This window comes from Protopterus annectens, chromosome 16.part0, assembly GCF_019279795.1.
Source record: "Protopterus annectens isolate FY-2018-M chromosome 16.part0, PAN1.0, whole genome shotgun sequence".
Taxonomy (NCBI): Eukaryota; Metazoa; Chordata; order Ceratodontiformes; family Protopteridae; genus Protopterus; species Protopterus annectens.
The window spans coordinates 610,526,714-610,549,503 of record NC_056750.1 but is presented as its reverse complement, the minus strand read 5'-3'; the positions used below and the strand labels follow the sequence as shown (position 1 = coordinate 610,549,503).

At 42.6% G+C, this 22,790-nt stretch overlaps 1 protein-coding gene across 1 annotated transcript in view; it reads left to right on the top strand.

The window, feature by feature from the left end:
* SEC16A (SEC16 homolog A, endoplasmic reticulum export factor) overlaps window positions 1–22,790 on the top strand; it is a gene marked incomplete in the record, with an annotated part of 1,997,470 nt that overhangs the window by 1,278,003 nt on the left and 696,677 nt on the right. Inside the window, 1 exon segment of the mRNA XM_044058481.1 lies at window positions 1,791–1,838. Within this exon segment, the coding sequence (XP_043914416.1) occupies window positions 1,791–1,838 (48 nt within the window).

Sequence of the window (22,790 nt, the reverse complement as noted above, 5' to 3'; positions counted from 1 at the left end):
ACCAGAATTTCATGCTGTGGAAAATGACCCTAACATCCTTTGAACCTGCTGCGACTTCTGAGTTAAATTTCTCAGGATGGAAAACTGTCTTTCTAGTTGAAATTCCTTCAGCTAGAAATGTGTCTTAACTCCACACAATAACGTGTAAGGAACCCTACTTCATTTCCCACAGGAGTAGGGTTACATTGCATACTGACCTCTCCGTTATGCCTAGGTTGGTTACAAAAGTGGTACACAATCAAGCCATCCAGTTTTCATTGTTTTCCCCTCTAACACAAAATGAGGGATTTTATACACTCTGGATTTCCTCAGGCTACTGAAATTTTATCTAGTCAGAGCAAGAAATTTTTGTAAACTAATAGCTTTGTGGCATTTGCTGAGAACAAGAAGGGGTTGCCTGTGTTTTAGCAGGCCATTTCTAAATTGATGGCACATTGCATTTACATCTGCTGTAAACTATGTGGAAAACAACTGCAAGAAGGAATCCGGTCCCATTCTATCATGTCCACATGTACCACTCTTTCCTTCCCAAAAAAAAAGATATTAGTGCACGGACCATCTTGGAAGCAGCTGCTTGATGAACAGCCCATAGATTCTGAAAAGATTACAGGTTAGGCTTTATGTCCAGGGTAGAATGGGTTTTTGCCCCTGGCACCGTAAAGGACATGCTACTTTCCTGTTCTGTAGCTGTACCCTTGAAGTAAAACTGCAACCATGAACCATGTAATGAACTGAATAAAGTTGTATAATCAACTTGACAATAGCTGTAGATGTTTGAGTGTGGTAACTGTTGCAATCCAGTTTCTCTCCTTTCATTCCCTTTGTTCTAGAAACATTTGTGGGCACAATAGGTATATACCCACTTCTTCCTTACTACTTAACTTTATCCAACCCTCTCTTACTCCCCTCATCTCTCCTGTGTTTTCAGTCCACATGTGAGAGCAAGGTTTTTCCCAGGGTTATTGGCAGATCTCTGCAACATTACCTGTGACATATTTAAACAAGATTGTGCATTTCCAACTGTTTTACTCAAGTGAGCAAGAAGGAGCAAAAGATGACCAGAAGTACCATGTAGGTGGATACACTCAAGGTAAAAGCTGGCATAAACCCTGGCCAAGTAAAGGCTGGCCAGATATTGAATCTCAGCCTGTGTTAAAAGTTCCCTGAAGTGATTACTGCGTCAGTTACCAAAATGCTCAAACATAAGGAGTTACAGTAAGTTATTTACACAGCTTGCTTTTTTCATTTAGTTGTACTCGTAATGCTTTTGAGCAAAACTCATTGATTTTCTCAATGTTTATGTAGTCTGTTTTCCACCTGATGAAAAGGCAAGTACACTTTGGCGAACTTCAGTTCCAGTTCCATTTTTCTTGTATTTATGATTTAATTTAATGAAATATTAGGCTTCTTTTGTTAGTTTCCCATACTGTGCTGGTGACAGCAGTTATTATCTGAACATTCATTTTAAATTGAAGGTACACTACAAGTCACAACAATGTAATGTCTGCAGTTGAACCTTGTCTTGTTTCATGCCCATTTATTTATTTATTATGAGATAATTGTTGGTGAGGGAATAAGGGTAGAAGAATTGGTAATTCATGACTTTCATATGGTCTTATACCAATTTCATATTTCTTATTATTTCAGAGCAGTGGTTGTATTAAAAAAATTGATGAATTGGGAATTTACTTTTTGCCTCCAGATGTATTGTTTATTAGAATTTATTTTATAGGAGAGTTAGTATTTATATTGTCATCCATTAATCAAGTTGTAATGGCTTTGTTTTCAAGCAGGGTGGTCGAAGATCAAGAACTACATCCCAGTCTTCAACTCATTTGGTATGATACCAAGATGCTTTGCTTTTTTTTAAATGAACTGTTTTATTTGTAAAACTGCACTGGGAATTGATTCAGCTTTTTGCACTCTCTCAGCTTAATTTCAAAGAATGTCTTGATGGTTAGTGATATGTAGGGTTGCAAAAGTAGTTATCATAATTACTAGCCTTGTGTTCTGTGAATTTATTTTTTATGCCTCTACATTTATTACTCCATGTAGATTAGCTAAATACATTAGTGAGGAACATGTGTACCCATTTTCACTAGAGTCCTGAGGAACAAAACTGTAAAAAGGTTTAAGTACATCAAGTTCTTACATGTGACTTGGAGACTTTGTTAAAAAACATATGAAGTGATTTGGACAGTCTGAACTGAGACCGTAATGTACAGCTATAGCTATATAGTCAATACTAATTTGGTGTAGTGTTGATTGTAAAATCTATATTCTTTAGCTAAGCTATGTGCATAGGTATCAGGTGTGGGCAAATGAGGAAAACAGCCTACTATATAACTGTAGCCAGTAAATCAGTACAGTCATTAAAATATTATTGTTTTGCATCCTCTCAGCGGTATTGATGATAAATGTGTTCCATACACCTAGGACATGTTGAAGAGATACACAGGCACTTACAGACGTTGCTGATAAAACTATTATAAGCTTCAGACATGTATAAGGAGAACAACTGCGGATACACTATGAAGTTTTTATTAGTTGAGTGCTTTCTACCTGATCTGGTCTTCTTTTGAACTGTCTTAATCACGACTTTAATCATGCACCATCTTGGTCATATGATCAGTTAAAATATCTGAACATTTTAAAGTGTTATAGTTCTGTTAATAAAATATATTATGTAAAACAATTGTTTGTGATAAATAAATATGAATAAACATACCTACTTATCTATATTTGTTCAACGTAACATTCCTGTCAAGAACTACCTTGTAATTCATGTTATTCAGTCCTGGTTTAATATGTGCATTAAATAACACTAACTCCTTATATTGTAACTCGCCATCTGTGTCACCTTTGAAATCACTTGGAACAAAGTCAATGTTTTCCTATAGGATTATACATATTTTTTGTTTTAATCACAGAGTGAGGTTTAACCTCATTTTTTAAGTGCTGTATTTTTTTTCCAGTGTAAAATGACTCACAGGTTGAACAAATTGCAAAATCAACCACATATTTAGATGTACAAGTAAAGAATCCTGGAAACACTATGTACCCTGTCTGATGTTCTTCATCTCACATTGCTGCAGTCCTTACACTTGGGTAGTCCGCTGTCCTCGGTCGGCCCGAATATCAAAGTATAAGGCTGACGTCGGTCAAGGCGCATTTGACTGACATCAGGATGTCAGGGTACAAATGCGCATGACCGACGTCATATCCTCAGTCTTTTTTGCCACATGGTCCGATGCAGAAGCAGCGTTGCTAGTGCCGTTCGGCGTTCTGAAATTTTTCGAATTCGGAGTTTCAGACCGAGTCAAAGTTGGCTAAGTACCCCGTTGGGGAATATTTTAGTTTTTTCTTGCCTCAGTGGTTTACCGGATGTCAGAAAAAGTGAATAACTGTATTTCTTGTGGGAAACAGATACCGCATAGAGATTATCATACTTTGTGTATTCCTTGTTTAGGGCCTGAGCACGACGTTGTTGGGTGCCGCTCTTGTGCTAGATTCAATAAGCGCACTATAAAGAGAAGGTTAGATTGTGCCAGGTTAGTCTTCGGGAAGCGGTGCAATTATAAAATGCCGTCGGATGCTCCGACGCCCGCTTCTTCGAAGAAGCGCAAGGACAAAGCAACTAAGCCTAGGCTAGAAGAGCCGTCCGTACCGGACGCCGGTTCTTTAGAGGTGTCGGTGGAGCCGGTGGTTCCGCCGGAGGTTTCTCTGGAGTCCCAGGGAGAGACTTTGTTATTGCAGGATGTGGCCTCTCAGGAGGCAGGTCAGGCTGAAGGGGCTTCTCAGGTTGCTGTACTCCCCTCCCTTCCTAGGGTGGTTAGGCCCTTTCCTTCTGTTTCCAAGGCTTCTCCCAGAGGCAGGCCAGGTTTAGCTTCGGTTGGTGTCACCCCTAGTTCTTCAGGAACTGTGCCCAAGAAGCATATGCTTAAAATGGCAGAAGATTTGATTACTTTGATTAGAGGTTCTTTGCCCCCTCCTGATAAGAGACCTAGGGTGGAACCTGAGCTAGGGAGTTTTGAGCAGGCTTCGGATGTTTCAGAGTCTTCGGCTGAAGACTTGCAGGAGTATTCTCCTTATTCTGATTCTGATGTGGATGATTCTACTCCTTCTGCTTCTCCTCCTGAGGATTTTTCTTTTTCAGAGACTCTTCATTCCATGAGGGAGCATTTTAAGTGGGAAGGTCAGGACTTCTCTGATTCCAGGAAAAGGCTTAGGGAATTTTTGCTTTTACCCCAGCATAGGCCTTTGGCTATACCTCCTGTTCTGGATGTTGTGGAAGATGTTTTTGCAGAGGCTTCTCTTAATCCTGATTCTTTGCCTCCTGCTCCTGTTAAACCGGATAGGTATTACAGGGTGCCTGAAGCTCACAAGTATCTTTTTAAGAGTCCTAGGGCAGACCCAGAAACTGTTAGTCAGGGGCCTAAGGGTGTTAAGGCTTCTGTTGTCAAAAATCAGGTTCCTCCAGATAAAGAGGCCAGGGCTTTGGATAGATGGGGAAAGAAAGTTTATACTTCTTCCACCCTAGCCATGAGGGCTTTGAATTGCCAGTTTCACATGTTGAAATACCAAAACTATCTCCTTTCACAATTGAAGTCTAAGGTAGATGCTCTGGCGGAAGGTATTGAGTGTAAAGAGTTACAAGATTTAGTACATGTTTCTGAACAGGTGGGTAAGCATTCTTTGCAATGTGGTTTTGATGCTGTACAGGCCTCGCCTAGGGTGGCTGCCACTGGGTCAGTTCTTCGCAGGCACGCCTGGCTGAGGGATCAGAATTTATCTGACCATGTTAAGACAAGGATTTTGGATGCTCCTTTACAATCGGATGTGTTGTTTGGTTCTCCTGTTGAGGCAGTCTTGAAGAAAATGGAAGACAAGGCTAAGTCTATGCAGACTGTTAAAGATTTTTTGCAGGTTCAGCCTCCGAAGTTTAGTAGAAATTGGCCTACCAAGGGGTGGACGTATCCTTCTTATGATTCCCAGTCTAGGGGTAGGTCTAGACGTGGTAGGGGCAGAGCTCAGGGCTCTTTCAGGCCTAGAACAGGGAGTTCTCCTGCACAGTCTTCGGGTGAGGGCAGGGGTCAGTCCTTTCGTAAACAGACCCAATGACCTACCTTTTCAGCTGCCAGAGCCTTCACGTCTGGCAGCACCTTTGGGAGGAAGGTTGGCACTTTTCAAGGAAAGTTGGAGTTTAATTACCCAAGACAGATGGGTATTGGATATCATACACCACGGTTACAGGTTTTATTTCCATACCTTGCCTCCTTTCAAAGGCATGCCAGACGTTCCTCCTCAGCAAAGAATAGAGGCTCACAAACAAATTTCTCTGTTACTTCAAATAGGGGCCATACAGCCGGTCCCTATGCCAGAAGTGGGCCTAGGATTTTATTCTCGCCTGTTCCTAGTACCAAAGAAAGGGAACACGTGGAGACCAATTTTGGATTTATCTATCCTCAACACTTATCTGGACATTCCCAAGTTCAAAATGTTGACGTTACAACAGCTTTTACCTCTGCTGGGCAAAGATCATTGGATGGTAACTTTGGATCTCAAGGAGGCTTACCTTCATGTTCCTATCAGAATGAGTTGCAGGAAGTATCTGCGTTTTCGGGCTGGGACTTCTCATTATCAGTTCTCTGCATTGCCCTTTGGCTTATCTACTGCGCCCAGAGTGTTCACGAAAGTTCTGGCTCCAGTGATAGCTTTCCTCAGGCTAAAAGGAATACAGATCTATCCTTATTTGGACGATTGCCTGATTCTGGCTCAAGGAAGGGACGAGCTTCTTCATCATTTGGAATATGTGATAGCAGTGCTTAGATGCCTGGGGTATTCTGTGAACGAAATAAAGTCCAGTCTAGTACCCTCTCAGGACATGTGCTTTCTGGGTGTAAGACTGAATACAGCATCCCAGATGGCCTTTTTGACCCCGGACAAACAAAAGAATCTTTCCCTTTACTTTCATCATTTGTCTCATCAGTCCAGGCTGACTGCAAGGACAGTCCTTCAAGCCTTGGGGTTCATGGCATCTTGTATTCTGGTGCTTCCCAATGCCAAACTGCATATGAGGAAGTTACAATGGTATCTCAAAAATGTATGGACACAGCACTGCCAGGATCTGGACACTGTCATTCAAATAATACCTTGCATTCAAAAGGAATTGTTGTGGTGGGCTCAGGAATGTCACCTAAACAAGGGACTCTCTGTGCCCCGCCAGAGGCGAGTCAGATTCTAACGACAGATGCCTCAGACAAAGCTTGGGGAGCTCATCTGAATGGAAAGTGGATACAAGACAAGTGGCCTGCCAGACTACAACATCTACATATCAACTTGAAGGAGATGTTAGCAGTCCAGTTTGCATTAATAGCTTTCAAGGATTTACTTCTTCCAGGGCAGGTGTTGATTCTAACAGACAACACAACTGTCATGTGGTACATCAACAAGTAAGGGGAACACATTCTTATCCTCTATGCAGGCAAGCAATGATTTTGTGGGAGACTGCTCTCAGTTTACAGCTAAATCTTCAGGCAAGGTTTCTGCCGGAGCACAGAACTCCTTAGCAGATGTGTTGAGCAGACAATTATGGATCCCCACGAGTGGAAATTGGATCCTCACGTATTTCAGAAATTGACAGTGTCATGGGGAACTCCAGACATAGATCTGTTCGCTTCTCCACTAAACCACCAGCTGCCAAAGTTTTGCACGAAAAGGTTTTATCCCACAGCTTGGAAAGTGGATGCTCTTTCTTTCAATTGGAGCAATCTTCATGTGTATGCCTTTCCACCTCTGCCTCTCCTCCCAAAGGTACTACTAAAGGCCAGACAGGACAAGCCAAGGATGATTTTGATAGCTCCAGATTGGCCTCGACAGCATTGGTACCCATTACTGAGAAGCCTGGTACGGAGCCTCCATGGCCTTTGCCTTGATTCCACACCTGTTGTCTCAGGAGGACAGTCATTTGCTCAATGTCAAGCTTCACTCTCTTCACCTAACAGCCTGGCATATTCTGTTTTGAACCATAGTGGGTCTCAACTTCCACAGCAAGTTTTGAATGTTATTTTGGAAGCTAGAAGGCCTAGTACAAGGAAAGTGTACGCAGATAAATGGAAGAGATTTTTATTTTGGAGTGCAGCAAAGGATTTTGATGTTTCTGAGCCTAATTTAAGTGTGGCTCTTCAATATCTTACTGAGTTACTGGACAAAGGTTTGTCCTTCTCTTCTATTAAGGTTCATGCTGCAGCAATTTCGCTCACTATGATTGTGACCCACCATTGTTTTCTCATCCTTTATTCAAGCAATTTCTTAGAGGGCAAAGAATATAAGACCCCCACGTGAGCTCCTACTCCTGCTTGGGATCTCAATTTTGTGTTGGAGAAACTCACTCTACAACCTTTTGAGCCTGCAGCTACTACAGAGTTGAAATATTTATCATGGAAGACTGCTTTTTTGTTGGCCATTACCTCTGCAAGAAGGGTTTCTGAGTTGCAGGCCCTTATGGCGGTTGAGCCTTTCTTAATTTTCCATAAGGATAGGGTATCTTTACGTACTAATCCTTCCTTTATGCCTAAAGTGGTTTCTAGTGTGGCTTTAAACCAAACTATTCATTTGCTTACTTTTTATGCAAATCCCCAAAATAAAGGGGAAAAGATTTTGCACACTTTAGATGTACACAGGCAGTTGCGATATTATTTGGACAGAACTAAAGGGTTCAGGCAGTCTCAGCAGTTATTTGTTTCTTTTGCTTTGAGTTCTCAGGGCAAGCCTGTGTCAAAACAAACTATTTCTAAGTGGATTGGGTTTTGCATTGCTTTCTGTTATTCCCATCATGGCAAGGAGATTCCAGCTGGGATTAGGCCTCATTCCACTAGGGCTACTGCCACTTCGACAGCTTTTTTAAGGGGGGTGGCAACTAAAGATATTTTGGAGGCAGCTACTTGGAGTTCAGTGCATACTTTCTCTAGGCATTATCACCTTCCACTTTATTCTAAATCTAGGGCTGGTTTTGCCACTGCTATTTTGCAGGGCATTTTGGCAGCTCCTGCTTCCTTATAGTTTTGCCATCCTCCCTTACCTCTGCTTTGGGATTCTACCCAAGTGTAAGGACTGCAGCAATGTGAGATGAAGAACATAGTACAGTTTTGTACCTACCATAAATGTAGATGTTCGAAGATCCACATTGCTGCAGTCCAATTTACCCTCCCTCCTTCCCCTCTGTAGTTAGAGGCGGTTGTGTGGGTTGGGTTGTCAATGTATATATTGTACATATTTTTAGTGCAAGGGTGGTTGGTTGCTTGTTTGCTGTCTTTTGGTTTTGACCTTTCTTTTTAGGGTCTTCTGACATCTGGGGCAAGAAAAGACTGAGGATATGACGTCGGTCATGCGCATTTGTACCCTGACGTCCTGATGTCAGTCAAATGCGTCTTGACCGACGTCAGCCTTATACTTTGATATTCGGGCCGACCGAGGACAGCGGACTACCCAAGTGTAAGGACTGCAGCAATGTGGATCTTCGAACATCTACATTTATGGTAGGTACAAAACTGTACTTTCTACATTTAATAAAATATGGGCTGTCTTATATGGTTTACTATTAAAATGTCAAACGGCACTAAGTCGACTCTACTATAGTCGACACGGAAGTTCGAAAATAGTAATGTCGACGACAAAAAAACAATCTAGGACTGTGTTTTAACATGGGTCGAGGTAGGGGAGATGTTTGTAGTTCTGAATAATACTGAACACCTACCTCGACCCATGTTAAACCATTTCTGGATTGTTTTTTGACGTCGACATTACTATTTTCGAACTTCCGTGTTCGAATATAGTACAGTTGACGTAGTGCCGTTCGACATTTTAATAGTAAACCGTCTTATATATATCTACATACGGAGCAGTTGTAACATTTGAATGTGCCCATTCTACTCCCAACGATCACTGGATTTTCCTTCTCTAATGTATTCTTAATGCTACTACCCTTTTTGTTGATAAAAACAGGTTTCTCTCATACTAATTTGATAATTTCCTCGCTAGCATTTAATCGTCTCCAGTTGTTCTAAAATAACCATTTTATAGCCTCACTGTCCAAGGAATAAACCAAGGACATGGATACTGACTAGTCCTTACTGTAATAATTTTTTTCTTTTTTCTCCTCATTGCCAATAACTTCCCTATTATTGTTGATTGTATGTTGCAGATATCTTCTACATAAAAGTCTATTGTGTTGTGCTTCAGAAAAATTGCCCAGTTGATTCATATCCATTATGAAGTGTTTTAACCTTACAAACTACCATTTGACAGTATTATAGTTTAAATATGTGGGGTGCATACTGACGTAGTGCAAAATAGTTTCACTAGAAACATTTTTATAATTGGTAATTGTCAGTAATTTGCCTCCTTTTTTATAAATCTCCACATCTAAAAAACTGATTTTAGATTTATCATAGTGAGTGACAAACTTTAAAAATTTCGTACTTGTATTGATATTATTTTAAAACACTTCCAATACCATAAATCCTCCTTTGCAAATAAAAAAACATATCAGTAAATCTAAAATAACATGAAATAAAGCTGCAACCTTCGTGGTGGGGTAGAAGATGAATTTCCCAGTATGCCATAACAAAATTTGCGTAATTTGGTGCCATTTTGGCCCCCAGTGTTACCCCACTATATTGATGAAAGAAAAATAATTGTTGGTCAGCACCACTTCAGTACGTTCCATTATTTACTATGTGGTTAAAACAAAAAGCATGGATAATGCTATAGGAAGACATTTCACAGAATGTAATAATTTTAAGAGATTTTTGTTTGATATTATTGATTTTGTTCCAAGTGATTTCATTGGTGACAGAGAGGGAGAGTTTATTATAGGGAGCTAAAGTGGCAAATTGTATTTAATGCACATATTCCAAAGATGATCAATTTCAACAATTGGCTTAAGTACTGGTGTCATTCAAAAGGGGATCCAATGCCTGTCAGCTTGGGATGATATGCTCGACAAGCCACGATGCTTCGCTAGGGACGGCTTGCACCTGTCACCCCTGGGCTTTCGGATATTGGCAAAGGCTCTTGCTACCCCCATAGTGCCTTTTTTAGGCAAGGCTCAAAAGACAAACCCACCTCCATAGGTATCACAAGGGATAAGAAACTGAGTAATGCTACTCAACGCCAGAAGTCTAAACCTCAAGATGCACACACTCGAAACTCTCCTTAGCATGGAGAACATCGATATCTGTGCAGTAACAGAAACCTGGTTCAGGGCTCCCGAGAGCACCCCAGCACTACCAGGTTATACCTCATACCATTCTTTTCGGCCCCAAAACTTGGACCAAACCACAAAAGGAGGGGGAGTATCGATATTCATCAAAGATACCCACACCTCCAGGTTGGTGGCAAAGCACGAATCATCAGAGACTATCCATGTGCAACTAACAGTGGGTAAAATTGCCTTCCAGTTTATAGCCTGCTACAGACCACCGTCCCAAACCCAGGAACCCCACTCGGCCTTTCTGAGAACACTGGAAAATATGAAGGTCTCTCCAAACACCATTATATTGGGCGACTTCAACTACCCAAACATAGACTGGGAGCATTACTCTAGCTCCAACACCCTAGCCCAAAGGTTCCTAGAATTTATAAACTCAAATGCTATGGAACAACTTGTTACCACTCCCACAAGAGGGGAAAACATACTGGACCTGATCATCACCAACATGAGGACTCTATGCTCCAGACCAGAAGTGTATCCCTCACTGGTAAGATCAGAACATAAAGTAATCTCACTGGATATTCACATCCCGACCCCACCCCCTGCCCAGAAAACCACAGTGAAAAACTTCTCTAAAGCAAATTTCACACTCCTCAAAACCGAGGTGGAATCCTTCAAAGCCCCCGGGCCTGTGGAAAATATGGCCCAGACCGCAGAATCCTTTATAAACGCATTCTGTGAACACCTTCAGGAATGCATGGATCATGCGATCCCAAATAAAACCAAGACCCAATCCTCCAAAGGCAGACGTCCTGTCTGGTGGACCCCAGCCATAAACAAACTATACAATAGAAGGAGGAAGCTACTAAGTGATAGAGCAAAATCCCAAAAAGGGAAGGCATCACTGATCAGTATTAGCAAAAAACTACGGGCACTCATAAAATTGTCTAAGGCCAGCTTCGAGAGAAAAATTGCACAGGACACTAAGGATAATAACAAGGCTTTCTTTAGTTATGTTAGGAACCTGGGTGGTAATTCCCAGATATGCTCAGAATTAGTCCAAAATGACAAAAAATACACTGAACCCACAGACATTGCCAACATCCTAGCTGACAGGTTCAGCGCAAACTTCTCCCCCCCTCCCCACCAAAAGGGCAAATATCTATCCCAGCAGAGTGCTGCCCCCCTGACATCTCAGATGCTCAGGTAAGAGCCGCCCTCTCCAAAGCAAAAAACACAGCATCAATGGGACCAGATGGTGTCCCGGGCTGCGTCCTACATGGACTCCAAGAAGAGCTAAATCCAAACGTAAAACTACTGTTCAATCTTAGCCTTACTACAGGATATGTGCCCAAAGAGTGGCGTACAGCAACAGTGGTCCCTCTCCATAAAGGTGGTGCCTCAACGGATCCTGGAAACTATCGCCCCATAAGCCTGACTAGCTTGGTCTGCAAAGCTATGGAAAGGATCATCATGGACCTCATAAATAAAGATATTGGGGACCTACAGACACTGGATCCTACCCAGTTTGGCTTTGTTAAGGGCAGCTCCTGCCTCTTAAACCTGGTTGATTTCTTTGAAACAGTCACCAAGGCCATTGACGAGGGGAAGGTGGTCCACACAGCCTGCCTGGACCTCGCAAAAGCCTTCGATACAATACCCCACTCGGGCATTATAGATAAGCTCACCAGCTTAAATGTAAACCCCTATGTCACTAGATGGATTGCAAACTGGCTCAATGACCGAACCCACATGGTTAGAATTGCTGGAGCCATGTCAGACTCCAAAACAGTTACAAGTGGTGTCCCACAAGGCTCAGCCCTGGGACCTCTCTTGTTCGGTATATATTTCTCGGAGGTACAGGCCAACACGGAAGGACTGTGGCTGACCAAGTTCACAGATGACTGCAAACTGGGCGCCATAATCGACTCTCCAGCCGACACAAGCATCCTCCAAAAGGGCTTCATAGAAACAGACAACTGGTGCCAGAGCCATGGTCTCAAGCTAAATGCCAAAAAGTGTATAGTCATCCCCTTTGGCAAAAACAAAGTGCCCACAAATTACCCCATAAGTGGTAATCCATTAAGTACAGAAGAAGTAATTAGGGACCTGGGGACCCAAGTTGATAGCAATCTCTCATTTGACAACCACGTGGCCAAAGTGGTTAGAAAAACATTTTATATAGCCCACCTAATCATGAAGGGATTCACATCTAGATCAAGGGAGGTCATCGTGCCTCTTTACTCATCCCTCATCAGGCCCATAATTGAGTACAATGCCCCTTTTGGGATGTACCTTACCAGACACCTGCAGCAACTGTAAAGACCCCAAAAGTACCTCGCCAAGAGGATCAAAGGGATCAAACAGATGCCATATGCTGCCCGGTTAAAGAAACTCCAGCTCTACTCAGTGGCATACCGCCTGTTCAGAGGCGATCTGTGCCTGACGTATAAAGCCATGTCCAACCCGGAATTAATGGACATGCTGCACCTCAGAAAATCCAAATCCCATCGAGCTACATGCTCGAGAGACTTGAACCTCAGCACTGAAATAAATAGGACATGCTGGAGGGACAGATTCATAACCCAGAGGCTCCCTTCACTCTGGAGTAAAATCCCAGTCCAGGTTAGGCAGAGTCCCTCATTGACTCTCTTCAAGAAGAATCTTGATGAGTGGATGGGAGATCGTAGGTTTACCCCGGGTATCACTTCTGTGTCACTGTTAGACAGAGGCACAGTATACTAACCTCGAAAAAGGGCATAGCAAAATAAATTTAAAATGGGTGGCGAAAGCCAAACACATTCTGGCTAGGCTTATAAATGCCCTAGGGCAGATAGCCTAGTATGAACCTATGAACCTATGAAGGACTGAATAGTAATATTAATTACAAGGTAGTTCTTGACAGGAATCTTACGTTGAATAAATGTAGATAAGTAGGTACATTGATTCATATTTAATTATCATTAATTAGGATTTTACAGAGTATATTTTATAAACAAAACTGTAATACTTTAAATTGTTTAGGTATTTAATTGATCGTTTAAACAAGATGGTGTGTATGTAAGTGATTAAAGTTCTGGTTAAGATAGTTCAGAAGAATACCAGATCAGGTCGAAAGCACTGAACTAATAAATACTTTATACTGTATTTGCAATTGTACTCCACTTTTTTTCCTTTCATTTATATTTGTGTTACAACCTTGAGAGTACTTTTTGTTTTTTAGAAGTTTATATGTATAAATACTGACAAAGAGCTAGTAGCATATCAGGACTAAATTTACATCAGTAAAAGTTTTATATTGCAGGTAATCTGTAAGTAAACCTACCATAACAGTAAATGTTCGAATGATCCCTGCTGCAGTGTGATTAAGAGAGTTTGAGTGCCTTGATCAGGGCCAGCCAGCATCTCTTATATTTATATGCTAACTTCTGTCCTTTGGATCTTATACACCTTGCACTTTTATCCCTCCTAAAATTGCTTCCCAAACAAAGTCTGAGGCATCTGTGGTGACTACTTTGGCACAGGTAGGAAGTAAGAGGAGACCCACATTTAAGGATATGTGCTGTCTCCACCAAATAATGTCTCCTCTGACAAACCCCTGCACTGGGATTTGAAAGGTCAAAGGATGTTGGTGCTGGGATCAAAGAGACGTCAGACACCATTTTACCTTTCTCATGTGAAGTCTTTCCAGGGGTATCATATGAGTTATAGATGCCATGAGACCCAAAATCTTGAGGTATTCCCCTCACAGTGACCGAAGTCTGAGTGAAAAAATGTATAAATTGATCTTGCTATAGATCTGCTGTTGTAGTCTTAGCTGTATGGGTTAGATCCTGCATAGTATGTAACTGTCAGCTAGCTCACAAAGCTTCAGGGCACCTTCCATGCTCCCAAGCAGTTAGCTCAAGCTGAACTGATTAAAAACACAGATTTGGGTGCTAAACCTTTCAGGAAAGGATAATTCCAGGAGCAAAAAATAAATACATAATGTCCATATTCTGGTATAAATAACATATCAGAAAACAAGGAGGATGGAGGGACATTGCGGCTACTGCAGCAGTGATCATCAGAACTTCTACTTTTAGTGCAAGTTTACTTACACAGCTGTGCTAGGTTCATGACATTGATCATTGATGCTGTAGCCTTAGCTATATGGATAGATTCCCCTAGTTTAGTACATTTGGGAGTTGGAATGAGAAGAGCCCAGGAGCCCCTGAAGAATGGTCAAAGCAAAGATCTGTTTTTTTTCTTCCCATGTGGAAGAAAAGCTGTTTGAAACAGAGTGTCTAGCTGACACCCCAGGGGCACAGTCCTGTGTGGAGGAGTCAGTAAAATGCTTTTGAATGTTCTCTGGGAACTCCAGCTTGTGCAAGAGATCTCTCACCCAAGTGAGAGATTCCTGACACTTTCAAAAAGGCTCTGCAAAGATAAAGAAAAAGGTAGACAACCCTGTAGCCTGCAATGAGCTATAACTGGAACTACATACTTTAACACTGCTGGTGCAGTGGATGCCCCAAAGGGTAAGACAGAGGGTGATCCAGACATGCACAACCTTAAGAAATACCTAACTTCTGGATGAGTACTGATGTGAAGATGAGCAATTTTAAATCTAGTGTTGCCAGGAATCTTGAATGAAGAAGAGGTGAGAGATTATGAAGTGACATTATTTTGAACTTGGGCACTATCACAGTAGTTTAGGGAAAAAATATCCAGAGCTGGTCTTCAAGCCATTTCTTTCTCTGTCTCTAAAACATAATTGAATAAAAACCTTTTCCCACCCTGGAAGGAGTAACTGGTTTTATATAGGTGGGAATTTTGGTCTGTTGGATGAGGAATTACCCCTGGAAAGGAAGAATTTCCTCCCACTGCCATGTGCAACTTTGAATTATTTTCAGAACTGTTTGTCTGAAAGAGTGGAAATTCAGACTTATCCTGGAAAGGGGACTGCCAGGGTGTCTGTCTGTGTGTCTCTGTGTCTCTGGGGGTTGAAGAGACAAGGTCCCTTGAATAGTCATTCTGACTTACTGTGGGCAATCTTTGGTTTTGAAGGTTTCCTGAAATCATTTTGGGAAGCCCCTTGCCATTTTTTCTGAAATATCTGTTTACCTGCATTTTCTTGAAACTGTTTTTGTTATTTGCCAAAATTGGATGAGGGGTTAGAGAATCGCTTAGAAAATTTAGAAAAGGAGGGCTGAAAAAATTGAGAGATGTCCTTCTATTCCCATGTTGCAATATTATCACATGTGGGATCCTCCACCTCAGGCAACCCAAACGTCCGACTCGTATACAAAAGCTTAGCCTGAATGCTGTAAGGGGCGTGGAACATCACACACAGGGACCATAAACCGTCGGCCATAAATGTGACGTCTGCACACACAGACCTCAGAACCTCTCTGCCAAAGTCGAACGTCAGCTTGCTCGTTCAGCTCTGTGCTATTGACTCTTAAAAAGATAAGTACCCCGTAGGGGAATCCTTTTTCACCTTTTCTGCTAAGCTTAGGTTGCTGTTTAACTTTTATCTAGCTGATTCCATCCATATCATCTAGGAAAGGAAAATCTAGGTGTGGTTGACAAATTCTGCACAAAGACAGCCACGACCTCTGCTTGATTTGCTTAGGGTGGTCCCACAACTACAAAGTGTGTTCCATTTGCCAGTCATTTGTTCCTAAAACACTGCATAGCCATCTTGCAACCTTTAAGCTTTTCTTCAGAATCCAGCACCCAAAATGCCTTGCCCTTGGTATGGAACTGGAACCGGCTTCTCGGCAGAACCGCCAAAAAAGAAGGCCAAGGCAGCTAGGCTAGATACTGCGCCTCTGAATACGGTTGCCTCACCAGATTCTGGTCTAGCGGCTGAGGAACATCCTATAGGTCCAGCGACTTCTTTAGTTACTGCTTCAGAAGCAGCCCTTGTTTCACCAGCCTGCATGTCTTTGGAGGTACCAGTGACATTGGTCTCCGATGTTGGGTGGGTGGGGGGGGGGCAGATTCACCCTAATGGCTAGTGTTACCATTTGTTACTGAGGAATGCACTTCTAGTCCTAGATTGACATCTGACATTAAGCCTTCGCCCACTCAGCCAGGATCCAAGACTCCTTTTCTGAAAAGGAAGCAGAAGTCAAAGCATCTGTCTTCCCCAGCAGATTATTTGGATGTAGTACTTGACATTTCCAATGGTACTAATCTTGTGACCTCGGTTAATAAAAAGTTTGCTGGGGGTACTCAGTATGTTCATGGTACTAGTGGACATCCCCCACATACTATTAAATCTTTGCCCTATGGAGAAATGCTTAGAATTTCCGACTATGTAACAGTAGGGAATAATTTAATAATGAGTTACAGGTATTGTTAGAATCTTTCTCCAAGAGAGGTTATAGTAAGGTAATATTAGAAGATAGTTATAACAGGCTTTGTGGATATAATAATAAAAAAATAATTTCTTATTCTTGCTCCATGGGGAATAATAATATATCAACAAGTAATATTGCCCAAAAAGAAAAAGAGATAATATATTTTGTAACCACATATGGTTGTTTTACTGTAGAATTTACCAAAATAATTTCACAATTTTGGAAATATTTATGTTCTTTAAATAGTGTTAAATCTTGGCTAAATATGGAATTGAAATTCTCTTACCGTAAGGGTAAAAGTATGAAGGATATGTTGGTGAAGAGTAGATTTAGTCTTCCAGTAGATACTATAACACATAATGTGGAAAATGTGGGAACTTACCAATGTGGCAAATGTGAGGCATGTAATTTTATTACTTCTTGCTTTGAATGTATTAACAATATTCCTTTTAAGACCAATAATATGTTTCATTGTAACTCTGAGAAAGTTATATATGCACTTCGGTGCCCTTGTAATAAATTTTATATAGGGGAAACCAAAAGAGCCTTCAAAGTGAGGCTCTTGGAACATATTAGGGACATTAATAATAAAAAAGAAGAAAGCCCTGTAGCCATGCATTTTTTAAACTTTCACAATAGTGATAGTAAGGGGCTACAAGGGACTGTTTTAGAGCAAATACATGATTATAAATATAGAAATGTGAATATTAAACAATTGTTGTTACATAAGGAAGCTATATATATTTTAAAATTTAAAACTTTATATCCACTTGGTTTAAATGAGGATTTTAATTGGAGAATGCTGTTGAATTGGATATGATTATTTAATAGTATTCAATTGTTAGATTGTTTAATTGATGCCTTATTTTAGTATAAATATGTGTAGGGTTTTGTATGGTTTGTACTCCTTGAAGGCTGTGGCCGAGACGTCAGAGTTTTAAATAAATCGTGCTTTTGGTGGATTCCTTTTTGTTGTTTCCCCAGCAGATTTGCCTGCTCGACAGGCATTCTCACAGTCCCTTTTTCAGGCCTGAGACGTACTGCTTCTCAAACTCCTGCCCTTCCAACCTTTAGCCCCAGGCCTGCTTCTGGTGGCCATATGCCACTTCCACATACTCGAGGAAGATTCTTCATCCCCATCTGAGTCCCTCTTCTGTACCTCACAGCTGGCTTCCCCCTTGAGATACTGCTCCCCGGATGAGGATTCCTTGGAAGGGGATTTCCCCGCCTGAGGACGTAACCTTTGGGGAAACCATTTCCAAAGTGAGGGAATATTTTAAATGGGATTCAACTCAAATGACAGAAGTGCAGAAGAGGTATTACGAGCTTCTGCAGATGGAATCTCCCTAACCCTCTGCTATTCCTCCTGTTATAACACCATACTTAGACTCCTTTGCCTGTGCTTCTAAGACTCCAGAATCTCAGCCAACAGCCCCAAAAAGACCAGACAGGTTTTACAAAGTTCCTGATTACTTTAAATTCCTCATTAAACCACCTATGGCAGACCCAGCTGTGATTGCTGTCTCAGCAGACAAACAATCCAGGCAGCTTCCCTCTTCTTCCCTATTGCTGTCAGATAAAGATAGTAAGGTGATGGACAGATTAGGACCTTGGCCTTTAGAGCCATCAGTTACCAAACTCATATGATCAAGTACACCTTAGACTTGGTCTCTCCGCCACAAATCTGCTCTCCTCCGTTACAGATTCTCCCACTAAACTTCAAGTTGCCTCTAAACCGTCTTTAGCTGCTGACGTTGCCAGGCATTCCATTAAATGCAGCTATGATGCTGCAGAAGCATCAGCCAGGTCAGCTGCATCTGCTTCAATTCTACATAGGTACTCCTGGTTCAGGCTACAGTCTCTGCCGGATGATTTCAAAAACAAAAGTATGGATGCTCCTCTTGACAACAAACTCTCTTTGGGAAGCAATCATCAGAACTGTTTAAAAATCTGCAAGAGGACAGCAAGGAGCTGCAGTATCTCAAGCATCTCTTTCTCTCCCCAGTCCCTAAATTTCATAGAAGCTACCCCATCAAGCCAAGTTTTGTCCGGAAGGCATCTGGACCCTCTACCGCCAAACCATGGTAAGGTGCCAGGAAACCTCTATCCTCCAGGACTAGCTCCTCTCACAGTACTCCAAGACAGCCCTTTTCTTGACAGGTGTAACACTGCATGACTGTCTAAACACCCGTCTTCCCCTTTCTACGTGCTTCTCTCACTGTCTCCCCCAGTGGCAGCAAATCACCTCAGGCAACTAGGTTCTTTCATTTGTGGAAAAAGGATATTTCATGACATGGCAGGAAAAGCCTTCTCCGAAAGGTATCCCCCCCCCCAAAAAAAAAAACAAATCCATCTCAGACCTCAAGTCATTCAGGATTTGGTCCTACAAGGAACAATAGAGAGGCCCCCAGGACAAGGTCAAGGCTTCTATTTTAGGCTCTTCCTAGTCCCAAAAAAGGATGGCCCATGGAGACCCATCTTGGACATGTCTTTTCTAAAACCATTTCTGCATGTACCCACTTTCCACACGCTGTCCCTTCAGACCCTTCTTCCACTCTTGACACCCACTGCCTTCATGGCCACTTCACACCTGAAGGAGGCATATCTTCGCATCCTTATCCACCTAGATGTTTGCAAATTTCTGCATTTTGCTGTGCCATCCTCACTATTAGTTTACTACCTTGCCCTTTGGTGCATCTACAGCACCAAGGGTATTTTACATAGTGTCTAGACCCAGTAGTAGCCTTCTGCAGAACAAAAGGCCTACAGATCTTCCCATACTTGGATGACCTCCTCATCCAGACAGAGGAAGCAAGTACCTTACAAAGACAATTCCAGTTCACCATTTCCCTCATAGGAAGCTTGGGCTTCACAGTCAACCTACTCAAGTCCTCCCTGACTCCTTCCAAATACCATTTTTTTCCCAAAGACCAAATTTTCTTGGGTTGCAGAATAAGGGCAGATTTGATGAAGGCCTTCCTCCCACCAGAAGAGGTCACTTCTCTGACTGGCTTTTTTCAGGATCTACTCCTAGTGAACTGCATTACAACCAGGGAATTCCATCGCCTGCTTGGTCTGATGGCAACCACTCTTCCCATGTTGCCCCTTGCCAGGCTACAAATAAAGAAGTTCCATTGGTATTTGAGGAATGTTTTGTCCCAGCACGCCCATCTACTCGACTTTCAGGTGCCTTTCCTGCCTTGTTTAAAGAAAGAGATAAGGTGGTGGATTCAGCAAATCCACCTGAATCCAGGACTTCCATTACAGCCTCTCATGGTAGTTCCAACAGATGTACACAGATGCATCAGATCTGGGATGGGGCCACTGTGGATGGACTCAAGGTGTAGGGCCAGTGGGAGCCCTGCCTTCAGAAAAAACACATCACCATCAGGGGAAATGACTGCTCTTCTCCTAGCCCTAAAGGCATTCTTTCCCCTCATACATCCTGTCCCCCTCAAAATCTTCACAGACAACACCACAGTACTGTGGTGCATCAGCAAGAAGGGGTGGACCAGGTCTTTCTTTGCAGACTGGCCATACAACCACGGGAGTTGGTTACTCAATCCAATGTAACACTACAGGCAGTGTACATCCCATCACAGAGCAATGATCAGGCGAATGCCCACAGCAGATCATTGTCTCAAAATCATGAATGGATGTTGCACAGAGATGTTTTTCTGGACATAGTCCACCAGTGCGGCACACCACATATGGATCTGTTTGCCTCTCCTCAGAATAAATAAATACAACTATTCTGCTCAAGGTCCCCCTTCTCACAAGCTTGGAGAGTGGACGCTTTCTCGACACTAGGCCTATGGCCTCTCAAACTATTCCCAAGACTCCTCCCAAGAAAAACAAAAAAAAAAAAAAAAAAACAAGCATTTGTTTTCACCAGTGGAGACCAGCCAGATTGGCAAATGTTTGCCCAGTCCCTTGTTCAGGCCTTTAAGGCCCTGAGACCCACAGCCTTACATACTCCTGCTGTGCCTACCCTTTGTCCCAGGCCTGCCTCTGCCAGTTCCATTCCTCTTCCTGAGACTCAGGAGGAAGACTCTTCCTCTTCCTCTAATGAGTCTCACATGTATACATCTCAGCTAACCCCCCCCCCCCCCGGAATGCTGTTCTCCAGATGAAGACTTCTTGGAAGGAGTCTCCCAAGGGTGATGTCTTCTGGTGGGTAGTCTATCTCCAAAATGAGAGAATACTTCAAGTGGGACTCCACCCAATTGACTGAGGTACAAAAAAGATACGTTGAGCTTCTCCAGATGGAGTCGTCTTCTCCCTCTTCTATTTCCCCTTTGATCCCAGCTTACCTGGATGCTTTTGCTTCTGCTTCCAAGACCCCTGAATCCCAACCTCCAGCCCCGAAAAGGCCATATAGGTTCTATAACGTCCCTGATGATCACAAGCACCTCAATAAGCCACCTATGCCAGACCCAGCTGTCATTGGGGTGGCGCCAGACAAGCAATTGAGGCAGATCCCTTCCTCTTCCTTGCTGCCATCTGATAAGGACAGTAAGGTAATGGACAGACTGGAATAAAAGATCTGCACTTCCTCCACTTTGGCCTTTAGGGCAATTAATTACCAGACACACATGATAAAAGTATGCTCTAGATCTAATTTCCCAGGCATCTACATTGCTCTTTTCTATGCCTGATTTAACTACAAAGCCCCAAGTTACCGCTAAGCTTTACGTAGCAGCACATGTAGCCAGGCATTCCATAAAATGCAGCTATGATGCTGCTGAAGCCTCAGCCAGATCAGCCGCATCTGCTTCTGTTTTACACAAGTACTCATGGCTCAGACGTTACCCCCTCCCTGATGACTTCAAGAACAAGATTGTAGATGCTTCCCTGTACAATAAGTTCCTCTTTGGCAAACAATCTGCTGAACTATTCAAAAGTTTCCAAGAAAAAAGCAAGGAACTGCAGGACCTAAAACATCTACTGGTATCCCCAATTAGAAAATTCTTCAGAAATTACCCTGCAAAACCTAGCTTTGTTAGGCGGGCACCTGTTCGTTCCACTTCTTCAAGGAATAGGAAAGGGGCTAGGAAACCCTCATCCCCTAGGACAACTCCCTCCCAATTTACCCCAGGCAGCCCTTTCCAGATGGACCAAATAATGCGTGACTGCCCAAATTCTCTCCACTATCTCCCCCTCTCCACCTGCCTCTCTCACTGCCTCCCCCTATGGCAACACATCACTTAAGACCGCTGGGTCTTATCAGTAGTGGAAAAAGGGTACGTTATGACCTGGCAGGAAGAGCCATTATCAAAAGGTGTACCCCTACCTCCAAAAAAACAACTGTATCTGATACTGCAGGTCATCCAGGATTTATTATTACAGGACACCATAGAGAGGGTTCCACCAGGACAAGAGGGTCAGGGGTTGTACTCCAGGCTCTTCCTGGTCCCAAAAAAGGGACCATGGAGGCCCATTCTGTACCTATCCCCTGTTAAACCATTTCCTGCATGTACCCTCTTTCCACATACGATCCCTACAAACCCTTCTTCCACTTTTGATACCAGACACCTTCATGGCCACCTTGGACCTGAAGGAGGCTCATCTCCTTATCACCATTCATTCAGACTTCAGGAATTTTTTTGTTTTTTGCTGTGCCATCCTCGCACTTTCATTTTACTGCCTTGCCATTTGGTTTGTCTGCAGCACCAAGAGTTTTCACAGAGTGCCTAGCCTCAGCAGTAACATTCTGCAGAACAAAAGGCATTCAGATCTACCCTTACCTAGACAACCTACTCATCCAAGCAGAAGCGGTGAGTACTCTTCAGGCACATCTGCAATACACTATGTCTTTCCTTTAGAGTCTGGGGTTTACTGAACATGAAGTCCTCCCTCACCCCATCCCAAGACCAGATCTCCTTGGGTTGCAGAATAAGGACAGACTTGATGAAGGCATTCCTCCCACAAGACAAAATCTCTTCTCTAACAGACTTTTTACAAGACCTACTTCTAGTCACCCACATCTCAGCCAGGGAATTTCTACACCTTCTAGGCCTAATGGCAGCTACTCTTCCAGTGCTGCCCCTTACCGGGTTGCACACGAGGAAGTTCCAGTGGTACTTGAAAAATGTCTGGTCCTAGCACAATCACCCCCTAGACTTTCAAGTGCCCTTTCTGCCTTGCTTGAAAAGAGTTGGGGTGATGGATCCAGCAAGTAAGCCAGAATCCAGGTCTTCCTCTGCAGCCCTCCAAGCAGTCCAGTT